This window comes from Episyrphus balteatus, chromosome 3, assembly GCF_945859705.1.
Source record: "Episyrphus balteatus chromosome 3, idEpiBalt1.1, whole genome shotgun sequence".
NCBI lineage: Eukaryota > Metazoa > Arthropoda > Insecta > Diptera > Syrphidae > Episyrphus > Episyrphus balteatus.
This window is the reverse complement of record NC_079136.1, coordinates 98,845,129-98,863,669: the sequence shown is the minus strand read 5'-3', so window position 1 is coordinate 98,863,669 and position 18,541 is coordinate 98,845,129. Positions and strand designations below refer to the sequence as shown.

The window sequence follows — 18,541 nt, the reverse complement described above, 5'->3', positions numbered from 1 at the left end:
TATCAAAATATTTGTTTTATTTTGTTTTTATTATCTGTACAATGGTTGTGAATTTCAAATTCTCAAAAAACTCAAATTAAAAAAAAAAAAACAAAAACTCAAAAAATTAAAATAAGGTAAACCGGAAATGAGAAAAACGGTAATTTGTTCCATCACTTAAACATTTTGTTTTATAAACAACGCTTGATTTTTCAGTTTTGAATTTGAAAACAATGAACTTCTTAATGTTTTTGCCGATACATTGTTATCCAATTCATTTCCTTTAAATATAATGAGAACATTATTGAATCAACATTTCAATTCATTGAAATGAGAAGATACAAAAAAACATACACTCTCTCATTACTTGGTGATGCAAATTATTACATTTATGTTAATTTCATATTAAATATCAGAGACCAATCAATAAAATTAAATATTTGGTTAGGGATAGAATATTTGTATCATAACTTTAAGTCTAACCGAATTGGTCACTGGGGTGTATGTGTAATATTTTTTTCTTTTAAAATAAAATATTCATTTTGTTGTTCATACAATGTAACCTTTGTCTAGGATTGGTAGGATATTCACTAAAATTTTTTAAATATTATGTACATTAGGGTGGTTCTCATACGGGACATGCAGTTGTTTAGCCTCCATCCAGTTGGAATTGTTAAGAATCATTTTTTTTTTAGATTTTTATTTGACTATTCCTTCCTATCCCAAATTTAACGTTAAATTTGTATGTCAAACATTACCTTTGATTTGTATTTAAACTCATTAGTTAGATGATGTGTTAACTTTCAAATAGTCCACTAAAAGTAAACAAAATATTGTTTTCTTCTTGAAATCTTCCTGTTAAAAGTTTTTATAGGTATGGTAAAATAGTTTTAAAATGTTTGCTCTATTTGGACTCTATTTTGTTTTGAATCTATTCTTGAAAATCTGAAGTGTATGAGAGATTTGAATTTTGTGTCAAAGTTCATAAAAAAACTCCATATTTTGATGCCGTAAAACTTGCATACAAAATGCCTTTAGTCATTTAGTCACCCTCAAAAGAATCAAATCTTTCAAAAATTTGTTTTTATTTATTTGTGGTGTTTTCTGGAATAATTTAATTTTTTATTGTTTTAACTTTCTACTTCAATTAAAATTAAAAAAAAAAAATAATTAGTAAATAAATAGAATTTTTTTTTTAATAAAACTAAAAAGTTCTTAAATTTAACACGCAAGAAGTAATAGTTATTATTAAGAAGTAATATCTACTCAAATGTTTCTTAATCCAATGTTAATGTTTGAATCATGATTGAATTTTTCGACTTTCACAATTAACCAATTCATTTCATAAGAATTGTGACCAATATTGAAATCAGATTTTAAAAAAAAAGCTAAGATGACAATTTTCAGATTCGAACGAAGTTCTGAATAGGAAATATTCACTATTACTCGTACGATTTCTCCCTTCACATAACACAAATATTCAAAGAGAAAACTATCAATAAAAGACATTCCTCCATACTTCTGGAAAAACTACATTCAATTATGACTAGCATCACTGAACTTTAAACCACATCCTAAGAAAGATGATAGCTATCATCTATATTATGAAGCCAAACTAATGTGGGTACCTCTATCTACCTACCAACTTACCTACCTTTATAGATATAAACTGATACTTGAACTTGAAATGTCATTTCATTACTATTGAAAGAAGATGAAGGAAACATGATTACATTTCATTCACAATCACAAATGCCAAAAGGTGAATAGTATAGTTATCAATACGGCATCGCATCGTCTATCTACTGATATACTGGTTGACTGCTCCTTTGGATGAATCCTGTTTGCATCATTTTTATGGTGAAAATAATAAGTCTTTGGTTATGTGAAACCGGCATTGTTAGCAAATAATAGGAAGGTATAATAGAATTATCAAAATAGCAAAAGTTGTATACCTTTGAAGTCATCTACATGTATCAATATTTTGTGCATAAAAAAAACGACACAAGCTAATCGAATTAACTTTGATAATATGTGTTTTAATATACAAAACTGGGCTGGGTAGATAAGTTCTATGATATCCAAGCGATTTTCCTAGTTTTTGAGAAGAGTTTTCAGCAATTGTTCTCAGCTCTTCTGTCAAATTTTGGATTATATTAATATTAATACATACTTGCTTATTCTTCACAAATAAGTTTTATAATAATTAAAACTCTTTAGCAGCTTTCTTAAGAACTAAGAAACCTATTCTCTAAGAAAGCTATTCTCAGGAAATGTTTTTGGAAAACAAAATTGATTGATTGTGGAGTAACTAAAGCTCATAAATGGCAATATTAGGGAACTTGGCCGAACAGCTCTGATTTTGATGATCTTTTTTTCAACTTCGGTAATTAAAAATGAAGGGTCCAGCGGAAAAACGGCACATGTCAAAGATAAACAAATGATGAGGTCTTATAGTATTTACTGAGCACTATCTGATGGCATCCCTACATTTATAAAACAAATTTAAGCCTTGCTGAAAAAATAAATATGTACGTTGTGTGCTTTTAGTACTAAGTTGTGTGGAGAACAAAATTTAAAAATGCGTTTTTCTCGAAATAAGTTGGAATGGACTAGTGCTGTTTTTCCCCTGGACCCTTCAAATACTTTAACCTCTATAGATTAAAAATTGAATGAAGGATTTTTGTAAAAAATGGTAATTAAAATCAGATTAAAAAAAAAAATCATTGAAAAAATTTTAACATGTCCTTTTTAAAACTTTTTCGTACACATTTATTATAATTTGAAATTATAAAAGGAAATGTCATTATGTATTACCTTTAGTTAATGAAAAAAATTAAAAAGGTATTTCATTTTCGAAGAACTTTTTTTATAAAAGTTTTGAACAAAAATTTAACTTATTTTTTTTTTCAAGTTCAACATTTAAATATGAAGTTGTTTTTTCTTCATTCAATAGCCCTTATTGTTGAAAGTTAAATAGCAAAAGTTTAAAGCTCCTATTTGCCAAAGAAAATCAATTATTTCAATTTTTTAATATTGTTTTTTTTTTTCCTAAATTCTGAGTTGATTCCTATAAAAGAAATGAACGATTAACTGTACCTTGGATATTGCATTCCATTAACCACAAAAAAATCTTTAATCATAAAGCGTATATTACTTAGAAGACAACCATGTTTTGAACGATTTGCGACGCAGAAGTGAACTCCTTATTTTTCTAGATTTTTTATATTAACCACATCTTTTTCCAATTCACCTCCCAATTAGGTCAAACATTTAAATCAGTAAAAAACCAAACGACACAAAAAAATAGTGAAGCAAAACTAATCAGAAAAAAAAAGTCGGTATAATTTGAACACATTCGCCGCGTGGTTATAAAAAAAAAGGATCCGTTTTCTGATCGCAAAATGAATATCCTTGATAATGGAAAGTATCGCCTTAAAAAGGACTGGAACAGTTGTTCAATACCATCGCTTGTAGATATTGACGAACATGATGACATGAGTGCAACAATACCAGCACCTCAAAAAGCGCCCAGACGCAGTTCCATAGCTATCGGATTGCTTGGAAAATCAGACAAAACTGCCAAACGCCGCAGCTCAATAGCAGTTACGTTTTTAGGCAGGCGTGATAGTCATAAGGTGAGTTCAATACATACAAAATATTTATAAAAAAAATTCTGACTTTTGTTTATTTTTGAAATTTATTTTTAGATAACAAAGGATACAAACTCCTTCTATGAGTCAGCTGTTCGTACAGAGAAAAGCGATGGTTCACCAAAAAGTCCTGATATAATATTTTCTTCGGATGAAAATTTTCATGCTTCTTCTCCGAAAGATACTGGTCGGGCGGTTTTTTTCGAAGATACTTCTGATTCACAAAATGTATCGAAAAGTTTAAGCATGTATGAATCGCCGGTCGATAAAGAACGTAGTCGCGGTCGTCGCAGTTCGTTGCAGACAAAATTAGATCGTCGTCGCCGGAAGAATTTCGATCCGAATCAAATGAGTCCGGAATCGTCGTCGGTATATCTTGAAGATGACTCTGAAGAACAGTTGGCATTTGAAATGGAAGCTAGTCGGTATATGCAACGTCAGAAACGTCATTCATGGTGGAATATATTTGCACCTGATCAAAAGAAGCAAAGGTGAATTGTTAACTTCATTTTTGTTTTTTTTTTTGTATTAAATTTTGAATTGTGTCTGTCTGAAATTGTGTCTGTAACTTGGATATAATTTAAAAAAATTGAATGGTTTGTTTACTAACTAACTAACATAAGTTTTGTAGTCAAAAGATTTATTAATACCTATAAACTAAAATGAAACCCTTGAATTTTAATAAGAGCTGGCGAATCAAAAGTAATGGTTTTTTGTTTATTGTGATTAACTCCTTTAAATTTGTTGTGTCCCTTAACTAGGTTAACTAGGATCTACAAAAAAAAAAAATAAAATCTGAAATAATTGAAAGAGTAACATTCGTTAAAAAAAAACTATTTTGTCTTTCTCGAAATTATGGGACGTTTAATATTTATTTTGTTCACTGCATTTCGAAATTAAAATGGCAATCCAAGTAATTAATAAATTATATTCCACACACTACCATTAAAACAAATACATTTTCTTTAATGACTTTGTTTATTAACATTGATATGTAGGAAGTTTAAACTTTGTATACTTGACAAATATTTGTAATTTGTTTGCAAATTGCAATTAAATTATGAAAATATGTACACCTCCTTCTAAAAACAAAAACATAAGTATCCAATTAGCAAGTGTTCAACAAAAACAATAGCTACTAATTTGTTCATTATTCTCGACATGTGTTTAAATATTATTGCTTAATTTTAACAGAACCACAGATATATTTAATTGTTTAATGAAATAAATATTTATATAAATGGAGACAAAAAAAAAAAAAAAAAAACAGAAAACACCTTTTGTTCTGATCTTTAAGATTTGTTTTATATTTAAAATTAAGTTTTAAGCTTAAATTTGAGATTAAAGAATGTAGCTCAATAACCTTGTCTATTTTGAAGAGGAAGAGCGTGCGTCAGATACATCTTTTTTTTTCGGCAAAGTTATTTATAGTAATTTTCGATCTCAGTTATTATCGAATTCAACATTGTCAAAAATGTTCTATGTATAAAAATATAGCAACCTTTTTTAGATTTTGGCGATTTTAGTTCGTAAAATGTAGTTTTTGACAAAATTAATCTTTTATGGTCTGAAGTCAACTAGAATTTTTTTGACACCAAGACTTCGCTCCATGTGCCATTTTGGATAAAAAAATTAACTTGTAGTATGGTACCAGACTATTTTACGAAAATAAAAATATTTTGTCTAAACAATAAAAGTGTTTTGGTACACCAAAATTAAATTAACAAATTTTTGAAAAGTTAATGAAAAATTAATGTTTTTTAAATCAAGTTAACAGAGCTATTACCAAAAAATGATTAAAACTGTAAGTATAAAAATAGGATTTGGTATAATATTTACGTGATATAAATCCCAAAAAATTTTTTCCAAAAATGTTTTTTCCCCAAAAAAAATATACATACTTTTCGTCATTTTCGAAAAAGTATTTCTTCTTTGTAAAATTATATTGAATAATTAAGTGTTCGATTAATTTGAAATTAATAGGTACCTACCTCATTTTCCATTTTACGGGATTTCCAAAAAAATGAAATTTTAGAGAAATTCAAAATTTAAAATTCAAGTCAGCAGAACATAACGAAATATATTAAAAAAAAAAAACATTTTTTATTGGAAAACCTCGGAAAATGGAGAACTTAAAGCAAACTAGTCGAACACTACTTTTAAAGATATAGATATTTTTTTAAGAAGTTGAATTTTGTGAGAAAAACGAAATTTAAGTGCGGACAAAAAATTTGTACGTCAAATCTATTTTTCTTTTATAAAAAAAATGTAATTTTACAAAAAAAAATATTTTTTTTAAATGATTAGATAAAGTTTTTGACCGTTACGACTTTTTTTTGGTGGCGTCACCTACGTTACGTGAAGAAATTCGTTACTTGCACAAATATGGTCGCCTTAAGGAGGTATGTGTTCGTATCCCAGCCTCAATCACTTAAAAACATTTTGTTTCAGGGATACAGTCTCTTCCGAAGAAATTGTAAGAAATTGAAATTTAAATCTTCAAAACTAACTACACGCACACTAGGCCTTGATTCTTCATGGGGTGTCGTGCCACAAATTTGAAGAGCGGATTAATCTGAGCAAAAGTCTCAGTTTGTGCAGTGTTTAGCATTGTCCGCCATTTTAAAAAACGCAATACTTTCAATACATCAAAAACGATTTGTCACACAGAAAATTTGCAAACTTACAACATGTTATGTGATGTTGTCCAAATTTTTCGTTTCATTTTTCTGAAATTCTTAGAATAATTTCGAAATCTGGATTATCAACAGATGTTATTAAGAGATTGTGTATTTGTTATCATTTCCTTATTGTGAAATTATTTTATCAAAAAATATATACATAATACTACTTAGGTACTTATAAATACAACATTTAGAGGCACGTCTTGTAGTTATTTGAATCATTGATAAACCGATTTGGTACCTATACATATTGCGATTATTTTCATGCAATCAAATTGATAATTTTTGTTATGATAACACATAACACACTTAAGCAACAAATCAAAAACTAATCCTTTTTTACAAAACATAGTTAAGTTAATTTTCGATTATATTTTTTTTTTGGTGTGTTTACACTTAGGATTATTCCATTTACATTGGAAAATTTTTTATTAGTTTTGGTGAAAAAAAAAAAACATTCCATAATACAACAGCTAAAAAATCTTTAATTAAAAATAGTCAAATGTTAACAGATTGAAACTAATTTTGCCTTATAAAAAATAAATGCCCTTTTTGCTGTTGATATAATTTTTCATTCTTTTCCTTATTCTTATTGTTTTCTTTGCTGTAAATTAATACGACCAAATTTTTAGAGTAATAAAAATTTTTATTACCCCTTTAAGTCCAGACAAAGCAATTTGAGACTTGATACATTCTTTGTTTGCTTCAAGGCAATAATAAAAGTAATGATGTTTGACCTTCTACCTGGGCACCATATTGTGGTGGTTTATTATGACCATATTGTATAAAGTTAAATTGAGCTAGGTCATGCAAATAATAACAACAAGAAAATTTGATATGAAAAATAATACAAAAAAACTTTCAAAGTTATTTGACCAAAAGGAATTTAATTTCTTTAAAAAAAAAACTGTTGAAAATAATGCAATGTGGAAATCTGATTCAACACGGCTAAGTCATAAAATAAATGGCATTCTTTAAACAAAAATATTTTAATAATATGTTCACTTGGATGTCAAACGCTAATACCACTTGACATAATTTTCTGAAATGATAAGACCAGAAGCCAAAGACCTTTGTTGTTGATGTTGTATCAATATTTTCACTGTCAAAAAATTTGGTATTTTTTAAGAAATTTACAGAAATAATAGATTTGGCAACAAGAGTGAATCAAATTTAAACACTCACACGCTCGTTTGCTGTCAAACGAGATGACATTTTAGATTCATTTATGACGGCGAGTACCTACAGCAAACAAATCACCTCACCAAGACCATTTTTACCTTGCATTCTGACAGCATAAATTCTTGAGACTGTCACTTAGCTGTGACTGACATTTACAATACAAAATAAAAATCAAACATTGAAGTTATTTTTACATCTTAATCAAACACAAATGTCTTTGGTAAATGAACTTTTAAGTTCTAAATCAATTAAACCAGTTGGCGCTTGTTACCTAATATTTGATGTTTTCTTATCAGAGATAAGTCTGAAAAACGAGACAAGTATTTAAGTACAGATATAGATAAAAAGGTAAACACTTTCAATTTGCACATGAACTAATTTTTTTGTGAAACAACGAGTTGTAATTTGAAATTACCTGTCTCAAGTTCTTACAATGTTTGTATTTGATTTCAGTGATAAAATGTTTTTTTAGCTTCTATTTGCAATTTAAAACTTTCGACAGTGTTATTAAAAATGACATGGTTTTTAGTTTTGCCTAAAAGAACTTAATTAATTGTAGATAACTGAAACCGATTTTTGAGTGGCGTCTGAAATATGCCTACTCATAAATCAATTATTGAAAATTTGAAGTCCGAATTTAGTTTTTTCATAGACATCTCTTTCCTAAAGTTTTTGATGGCTCGAGTCAAGCTCTGGTCAGATAAACCTAATCCTGGTCAATCATTTCTAAAGATTCCTTTTACAGTGTGGTGGGCTCGTGAATACTTACTCTAGAACCATTAATGGTTCTAGGGTACGTATTAACAATATAACACTTCTTAGATTTCATACTATGTATTTAATTTGAAATAATTGATAGGATAATAATAATTTTTGTATTTTTATTCAATTTTTTAAATCATTTTTATGTGGGTTTAGCAGATGGGAGTTTTAGCTGACGATATATCAAAATGGTTTATGACTATGTTCCAAATCTCATAAAAAAAATATATCCCTTCATTCACTAGGTCAGAAATTAACTTAAACCTGGAAGTTTTCAAAGAAATTAATAAGAAGACTAACTCAATAAAACGAAAGATAAATTAAGAAAGTCTAATTTTAAAATGTGCTAAACTAATTTATGATTCAAAAGATAAAAAAATTATTTAATATTTAAGATATATGTAAACATTTAAATAACACTTCATCACGTCGTAGTAAGACCAGAATAGAAAAAAATATTTACCACTTTCAGTGTTGGGATTTTAATAAATTATTTCGTATAAGACAGACGTCATATCTTTAATATACTTTAATGTCAAATTAAGTCACTTCTATGCGCATTGCGTTATTTATGTGTCAGTATTCAGTTCAAAAAAAAAAAAAATTCAATCGTAAAAAATATTTTTTTTTGAATAATATTTTACTAGAAAGTTTTTTATTATTTTAAATGTTTTTTTGGTTAGTAAAAATTTTAATGGTTTTAGGTTCATTAAAAGAATTATTTTCTTAAATTAGATTTTTTTAGTACATAAATTTAATATTTAACAAAACATTTTGTTTACATAAAACTTATTTTGAAGTTTCTCTTTATGTTATTAAAAGTGCACATCTAAAAATATTTTTTTTTTAATTTTCAAAATTTATCAAAAGTTTAGATTTTTTTTTATTAAATAAAAATAAATCTTAGCAAATTCAAATCTCGACCTAAAGATATCATTTTAATCTAAGCTTAATTTTAAAAATTAACTCAAATTTACAACAAAATACATAAATCTAAACATAAACAATTAAATATAAAAAGTTCTCAACAAATACATACAACTTTTTGGGTACGCATCAGATCTATCTACTTTTAAATGATTGTTTGCGTATTATAACATAATCTATTGCAGGCCCGCCACTTTTAATCGAAAATAACTTGATTCTGTTTTCATTAGTTGGATAGTTATATACTAAAATTTAAGGTCTCCCAAATTCACAAACTTAAAAATTTACTCTCAAAATAATAATTTAATTTTTAAAACTTGTGAATAAAAAATTATTACTTTCCAGGCAATAATTAGGAGTTTTGACGTGCACACAAGAGGCATAAGAGGCACAAAATTGTACAATTAGGCTATGATACTTCTTAATTCACACTTTATATAGTCTTAAATTGGTATGTTTTTTATGGATTTTTTATTAAATCTTTACTCCTTCTTTATGACGAATTCTTTTCAAGATCTCAAATACTTTAGTTCATTTCTACTTAAAGCATCGAAAACTTATATATTTGGTATTTCGGTTTGTAGGTTTTTATTTCTTTAGAATATTTCTTTAATCCTTCTTAAAATGGTATTACAAATTTTCTCATTTGATATAAACTGTGACCTAATTGTTGGTGCGATGGACTACCTCCGATATTCTGGGTTGAAATCCGACCAATACTTTACCTTCTTTACTTTTGTTTTTGGTAGGTACTGTTGTGGGATTTTTTTCCAAGTTTAAATGACGTTTTTTGTATGGAACAAACAAGTATAATAACTTAAAAGGGTTTTATGAAACTGACCAAAAGTGACTCAAGATGGGAACGTTTTCAACTACTGTCAGAAATACAATAATTAAAAACGAAATTATGATTAGATAAAATTATTTTTGAAAAAGAAGTTGATTAAAGGGAAATTAAAACTTTGAAAAATATTTTTTTTTAATTATAAGAAATACATCTTAATAGAATCAATCAAGTGGCGTACTTTTACAACGTTACAATATTTGTTTTTTCCTTTGATAATGTGACATGTTTATGTATTTTTAAAATTTTTAACAAAAAGTTAATTTTGAACTTTAAAAGACTCTGTAAACAGTATACTAAAGTAGTTGTTATTGTATGAGATAATAAGCAAAGGCACAAAATTTATTGAATGGAGAAAGATATTGGACATAGAACGAAAGCGGCTAAAGTTTGTCTCCTGGTCGGTTAAAAAGAACGTAAAACTCGTGTAAAATTAACAGAGAAGATTGCTAATATAGCACCTGCAAACTAATCCCGGTTAAAATTACACGAGTCCAACTCGGTTATTAAAAATTGTTTAATCTTACCCACTTTCTCGGTTAAATTTTAATAAAATCTCAAATTTTAACCGAGTTTCTTTAACAATATAAACAAGTTTATCGGTTAAAATAACCTTCATAAATGGTAATTTTTAACAATTTAACTTAACCGAGGCGACAACGTTGATTTTAGCAACGAGAACTACGTAGTTTTTAACCAAGACTACGTTACTTTTAACACATTTTATTTAACCCACTTCTCGGTAGGTCCATTATTTTTCTGCGAAAAAAAAAAACAATAATAATAAATCTAAGATGTTACAACAAGAAATGGTGAAATTAGTTAAATGAAAAAATTAAATAAAAAAGTGAATAGCCTGACTTTTTTGACGAATTCTAAAAGTTTTGTTTTTAGAAAAGTCATACCTATTAAAGATAGAGTAAAGAATTATTTAAGAAGACTTTTGAAGATCAAGGAAAATGTAATACCGTTTTAAGAGTTAACATGGAAGTCTTAAAGAAAAATGTTAACTAAACTATGTATTTGAGTCAAATTTAATGCTTGGACAATTTTGTTCAATATCGTTTTTAAGTTTGTGAAAAAAATAGACAGTTTTTAAAATCATTTGATAGCTAGATGAATTTGAGTTCAAAGAGGGTACCTAGGATTTTTTTTATATATCTACATAAATCTCTATGCTTATGGATATCCTAAAAGACTTAAAGGTGTGAAAAATAAAATTTCCTAATTGTGGCTCTAACAATTTTTGAAAATATTTTTTTTTTTTAATTCTTTATATCTATCTTCAAACAAATTGTGACATTCAAAGGTTCTTATTTTAATAAAGTTGCGATAGTTCCCTAATTTTTTGTTACTTTAACTACAGTCATCGCAGATTCTAAAGCAAATAGAAGGTTCCCATCCCTTATCTTAAAATTCTATTAATTGACTTTATTTGATGCTCGTACGTGCAATGCAGAACGTACATTCAGAAAATTAGAACAAATACCTTGAAAGAAGCTGCATTTATAAATCAAAGGAATTCCACCAACTACCAAATGACCTACATTTCTCCACCAAAACTTATCACGCTGGCATTTTTGTTGTCACCCTCAAACAAGATTGCCAACAAGTAGTGTTTATTTTCTTTTGTTTAATTGCTCAATTGTCATTACAATATGAAACAAAAACGAGGTTAATTTGCTTAGACCGTTGACATCTGTCAGATCAAGCGTCGTCAGTTGAGAAAAGTTGATATACAAAGCAACAAAATTAAATTAAACTAAAAGATAAAATATACTAAATATGTCTCCAAAATGAAAAAAACAAAAAAAAAACAAAAAAAATAAAAATGACCTCCATTATTATTTATTAAAGTGCATCTGACCAAAGAAGACAACAAAACACAAAAATAACTCAAGAGAACAAAACAAAATTATTAAAAAAGAAAAAAAAAAATAATAAGAGAAAAGAGAAAAATATAAAAATCAAAAAGCAAATCACACAAAATGCCCACACGCTCCTGATTTTATTTCAAAAATGTATCTAAAATTATAAACAAAAAAAAAAAAAAAAGTTAAAAAAAAGGAAACAGAAAAAGATACTTAAAAACATCAACAACTTGTTTCTGCTGTGAGGCGATAGATTGAATTGGTCTCCCTCGGGGGTGTTATTCATTTTTCATTTGGTGATGATGATTGTCTTTTGTTGTCTTTAAATAAATTAATTTTTATCTATTTATTTGGTTTTGTATGCACAAAGCATATACTCGTACATATATAAAATAAATAAATACCTTTATATATAGTAAACCTTTCTACGACTATTAAGTAGATAGGTAGGTATTCTATCTTCTCAAAAAACCCAGGAGGCAAAAATATAATATTCTTTTTTCTTCTGAACAAATATTAAGTTGCTAGTAGTTGTTGTTGTTGTTATTGTTGATATAAATGTACGTTTTATATTTTATTTATATTTATTTTTGCCTCCAGACAATGTTTCGTTATTTTGTTCCTTTTATATTGTTCTTCTGTTCTCTCTTCTACAATTTTACTATAACGCCCGCGAGAGCTGTCACGAAAGTTCTTTAATTTAAATCAATTTAGTTTAACGCGGAACACCAACGAGGTTCATTTGTACATCATACTAAAAGTATTTGTAATTTTCAAAAACATTTTCTAAATACTAGTGTTGTCTAAGACGCCATTTGTACAGAGAAAGAATTTCATTCTATTTGTGAATATTGTTGCAAGATATTTTTTGACAACTTGTCAAAATGATTAAGTAATATGAAAAAAATTCAACAATATTGTTATTAATTTCGTGGGGTTAATACCGCTAGTTATTTTGTATCAAGTCTTAAGTGAAACCATTAAAAAGCAAAAAACACAATGTGCCAAAGATAAGAAATTTCAAATGTAAATGTTTTTGTTATTTTTTTTTTTCTCTGAGAATAGTATAAACGCAATAAAGAGTGACGGCACCGAAAGTATATAGTAACCGGTTGGGGTTTTAATTTTTCCTTATTTCGTTATTCACCTTGAAATTCGCATACCTTACCTACAACTGCTTTTACCTTTAACTGTCAGGTGAAATTCCTCAAACCAAAAAAAACAAAAAAAAAAAAAAAAAAAACGGTTTGGGGCTTGTTCTTTTTTATTAAGACGCACGTGCTATTTGGTAGTTGGAAAATTATAATTCAGTGATTTCTTGTTTTGATTCAAACAAGTTTTTTTAATCGAGAGATATACAAAAAAAAGTTCGAAATTGTTGTGCAGAAGTTATGATAAAACCTATAATCACTATTTTAAAAATTAAAAGCTAAAGTGAATGAAGTAATTATTTTAAGATTGTTATTTAAAACACCTCAATTAGTAGGTGACAATTTAAATACATAAATTAAGTGGGATACAAAAAACAAAGTTATTGGCTTTGAATTAATTCAAAATTTAGTAACAAAAATATAAATATGCCGACATTTTTAGAAAAGAAGTAAGTTTTTTTGGTATAATTTGGATTTATTGAAACAACAACAAGACGCAAACAAACAACAGAGGAAATGTTTCGGGTAAACATAAATTTATGACAATACGTTTACACCAACTTCCATCAGTAAAGCCGGGCATAGGTTTAAAGAAATGAAGAAATTTAAGAAATATGCGATTCTCATAAGGCAAGCAGAAAGAATTTTAAGAGATTTATGATGGTTTTTGCAGAATTAAATGCGCTAAAATAAGATTTGATTGGAGTGTATGAATTTTTTGCTTCTCTAATTTCCTGTTTTTATTTATTGATTTTTTTTTTAATTGCTACTCTATAATCTTTTTTATTTAGTAAAGGAAAATTTGGTAAAATGCTTTTCTAATAAAGAGTGTCATTAAAAGTTAACCTTTAAAAAAAAAACAACATTGCGGTCTAACAAAATTTTTCTCCCTTGGTACTTCAGCTGCTAAAAAGTTGGAAAATTTAAGATAAGTTTTAAAAAATGTAGATTGAATGCAAGGAACAGGTTTCTTAAAAATAGTAAACGAGCTATATGAATGTAACAAGTAGGAACGATCATAAAAATGACGAATATTTTCTTGTGTCTGCGATATAAGAAAGTGTTGATGAATTTGATGCATGTTTTCAAAAACTAGACGAAAGATCTACTATTTACACCCTAAAATGTATTTCCCAAAACTTAATGTAAGTCAATTAACTATTTTTTTTAGATTAATTGATCTGAAATAATCCCTAGGTAGAGCCATGTAAACTTTTTTAAGTTGCTCTTCGGTCTTGCATGTTAATTGCGGAAGGCATCAATATGTAAGCTTACTTGCAAAACAAACTTTTTGGCATAGAAAGATTCATTATCCTGCGAAAAATTCTGATACTTAAGATCGAAAGTGATTGAAGTAATTATTAGCTTCCCATTGAAAGTTATTGTTTCTAGTGCAATATTTGGAACTGAAAATTTTAACATATTTAAACAAGAGAAACATTTAAACCTCACCTACTACAAAAAAAATAAAAATTTTAATAAAATAGAATCCAGTTAAATTTTAAACTCTCTTAAAATGAAAATGTACTTGATTTCATTATAATACAAATTTTCTTTTTAACAAAATTTAAGTGTTTTGGCTAAAAAATGATCTCTGATTAATTTAATGTCCACACGTTTACCTATTGAAATTAAAAGATTAAACAAAAATAAAAAGATGTTGTTCATGTACACCTTAATCTAAGAGAATTATTTTCTTTTAATTTTGTTTATGCATAAATTTTGCACCCTACTGTGTTTTGTTGAGGAAGGTTCAAGTAACTTAAAAAAAATTGTCAACTTATTTTAAGTTGGAGGTTTTCTTGCCAAAAAACCTACTTCTTAAAACGTCGATAGATGCAAAAAAGGGTTTTAAAAAAAATTTTGTTAATAGTTTCCTTAATATTTCAATCTTCTTATTCCTTTTCTTCATCGCTGTTATAATCTCTATATCGATGGAATCAAAACTCTGTGGGATTTGCCGGGTTAACATCTGAAATCGGTGGTAACTGGTAAGCCTCCCGGTTTTGTATTGTTCCATTTATGAGGCCAACTGAATGCTGGGGTTTTTGCATTTGCTTGTACCAGGAGTGTTAAGGCCTACTTTTTTTTATAAATATTGCAATCTAAAAGTTCTAAAATTATTTTCGTCAAATATCACTCAAGCTATAAATTTTTTCTTAAGCACTAACCAAGTGTTAGTGTATGCTCAATGCATTTAGTTCAAGATTTCCCCAGTCATTATTCATGTCATAGGCTAAAATTTGTTTTTGTTTTCTTCACGGAATGATCACTTGAGGAAAGTCTTAACTTGAGTAACGATTCATAATCCACTCTTAAACAACTTGACAGATTTTACCGAAGATTTACAAACCAAATTTTTTTCTGTTTTATTTTATGAACGATTTTTTTTTCAGCTTCCTTTTTTTATATTGTTTATTTTCGTCGATTTGTATGTTAACAAACAGAGAAGGGGAGAAGGGGGTACATTTAACACTTAGTTTTTAAAGGTCTGTATTTTCGAAAACTGTTAATTTTTTCCAATGTTTTGTTTTGTATTTGATTTATTGACTATTCAAGATTATACTAACAGTAAATTTTTTTGTTTTACCATATTACAACATTAAAAAAAATAATGTTTTCTAAAAAATGTCATTTTGTCAAAAGTGCCCCGGGACCGGGGCACATTTGACTTTAAAAGGGGTACATTTGACAATGGTGGATTGAACCCCACATCGTGTGCATTATATTTTTAAAACCATCAGCGAATTTTGCTTGTCTATTGTTTAATTAGAAAAAAAAATAAATTTTTGGTTTTAAACAATCTACTAAACAATATACCTAACGAAAAAAAAAATCAAAAAATTTATTTTCTAAAAAGAAGAAGAAAAAACCATAAAATATTTCAAAAAATCTCTCCATTTAAATCTTAATCAAAATTAGTCGATATCGATTTATTTTTAAATAATTTATTTAATATATAATTCCCCAAAATCAACGTAAAACTGTGCCCACATTGCAAAAGTCAAAGGTGCCCCGAAGGAGCCACAGAACTGTTTTTCTTTTTTTTCAATAACTAATACTATTTTTTTACAAAGCTGGTTTTAATTTACTTAATTTTAAGCTTAGTGCTATCAAAATATTATACACCATTAAAAAAACTGTTTTATTAGGTTCAGAAATCGCTTACATACCGGTTGTCAAAAATTAGATCAGAAATACAGAAAACACGAAAACACGTGGAACTTCGCGAAAAGTTAATGAAAGACTGCGAAATTTCGCAAAATTTCTTTAAATCAAACTAAGCTTCTTTCTTCATCCAAACTATTGTTAATTAAGGGCACGATCATACCGAAAAACGCAAAGTCAAATGTGCCCCGGTGTCAAATGTACCCCGCTTACCCTACAACGATTTGTAAACGTGTAACTATTATATATATGCTCCACATCTATTTAATTAAGTAAATATTGATTTAGTTTTTTTATTTTGTTGGCTTCTACTTGGTACAAGTCATTTATATTTAAGCAAATCATTTTTTTTTTGTTGATTTTAGAACCTGCACTTTCTTTGTTTTAATTTTTGTTACGTCGTTTCGGCACACAGTACCTTCTTCAGACTAAGTCTGAAGAAGGTACTGTGTGCCGAAACGACGTAACAAAAATTAAAACAAAGAAAGTGCAGGTTCTAAAATCAACAAAAAAAAAAATGATTTGCTTAAATTGATTTAGTTGATTAACTTTTTATATTTTTGTACTTAAGTCATTATTAGTCACGTATCTTCATGGCCAATTGAATTTCTCAACTAGGTACTACCTTTTCTGTAATCGATTTTATTATTACCTACTTCCTGGTCCGTTATAAAATACAAATATTTTTTAGATGGGCAGATAAGAAACTTACAGAGAATTAAAATTTTTATATTATGCCAGTGTTTTTTACATTTTAAAAGTGAATCATTACCTATAATTGCAGAAAAAAATAAATAAACAAATTAAGCAAGTAAGTGTGGTGGTGTTTATTTGTTTTATTTGTGTTTTGCAAATAAAAAATCAAAAATTAAAAGCTATTATAGAAAAAAAAAGGTTTATCATAATAGCGAAGTCACAATGTAAGAAAAATTCGTATATTTGCTCAAAATTATTAAGCAGGCTTTTTTTTGTGACTTACAACCAGCGTTACCGTTGAAAATTTTTGAAAGGTCGCTAAAAAAGTCGCTTTTAGAGAAAAAAGGTCGCTAACCTGAAAAATTGAAAAAAGGTCGCTTTTTTGTCGAAAAAGTCGCTATTAAAAAAAAAAAGTCGCTAAATCGTTTTCATATGTTTTTACATAGAAAAATAAACATAAGTTGTCTTGAAACAAAGTTTTTATTAACAATAACCAAATTAGAAACTAAAAAAAACAGTCTTCATTTTAGGATTTTAATAGGCTATTGATTATGTAGTTTAGAAAGGAACTAAGACGTTCACGGGTTCTTATTGCAGAAATCGTTGAATGGGTTATAAAAGAAGATAAAATCGCGGAGTGCTATTAAATGAGAGGGTGGAAACTGAAGATAAAGGTGCAAAAGCCCCCTTTTTCGTTTTTTCAATATACCTCGTAAACCAAGCAAAATTTTGATATATTAAATATAAAACTTTTTATAGAGAATTAAATTTCCTATTGGAATAATGTTTTTTAAAAAATGAAAAAAAATTTCCATACCACAATAGTCGAAACAATCATAAAAAAAAAATTTTTTTAAAATATGTTACATGAGAGTAACGCTGGGTCCAAAAGGGTTAAATAAAAATAAAAAGCTAGAACGACTACTGCACTCATGCGCCATTATTTTATTTGTTTGAAATTTTTTTCAATTTCACTTGCTAAATGCTTGTGTTCAGCTTTCAGCATTCAACTCGGTCTGCTCAGTTATTTTATTCTGAGTCCATCGATGGTGCTCTGAACTAGCTCAGAATACGTTCAGAACGAAAAAAGAAACACAAATTTGAAGCTCTAAATGTTCAGAATTAAAAAAGAAATACAATTTTTGGAAAAAAAAAGTCGCTATTATGAAATTAGTGAAAAGGTCGCTTTAAATAAAAAGTCGTCGCTTGGTCGCTAAGGCTTCAAAAAGGTCGCTAATAGCGACTAAAGTCGCTTAACGGTAACGCTGCTTACAACACTACCTTACCTCTAAACTTCATTTGCCATTTGTATTGCATTTATTAATGGTGCATAGTAGTACATCATTCAGATAATTAGCTATAGTCTCGCAAGAAAGTGAATATGGTAAAATTGTCAAAAATGGTTTCGATCAGATTCTAGTAGGTACCATAAAATTGTACCTATCCATAGTTTTGTTTACCGTCTCTTGAAATAATCAGGCCATTACTATCACATATGCCACTCAATTTTTATCTTCTTTTAAAGAAATCTTATCAAAATATATTGAATAACTAAACTGCTACACAGTCTGTGATTTGACATTTTATTATCATATTTCGAAAAGTGTGATATGATAACAGCACA

The 18,541-nt window shown here is 27.7% G+C and overlaps 1 protein-coding gene across 18 annotated transcripts in view; it reads left to right on the top strand.

Annotated features, from left to right (window-relative positions):
• The window catches only part of LOC129916930 (TLD domain-containing protein 2), a 217,877-nt gene that overhangs the window by 99,008 nt on the left and 100,328 nt on the right, over positions 1-18,541 (top strand). For 11 of the 18 annotated variants that reach the window (XM_055997151.1, XM_055997154.1, XM_055997153.1 and 8 more), the window contains exons 2-3: positions 3,244-3,617; positions 3,690-4,123. The exons of 4 other annotated variants lie outside the window; for them this stretch is intronic. In XM_055997151.1, coding sequence (XP_055853126.1) covers positions 3,384-3,617; positions 3,690-4,123 — 668 coding nt within the window. In that variant the 5' untranslated portion in view covers positions 3,244-3,383. Of the gene's footprint in view, positions 1-3,243; positions 3,618-3,689; positions 4,124-12,523; positions 12,929-12,959; positions 13,684-18,541 lie in introns of those variants that run through there. 3 more of the 18 variants (XM_055997164.1, XM_055997163.1, XM_055997165.1) reach the window with 3 other exon arrangements.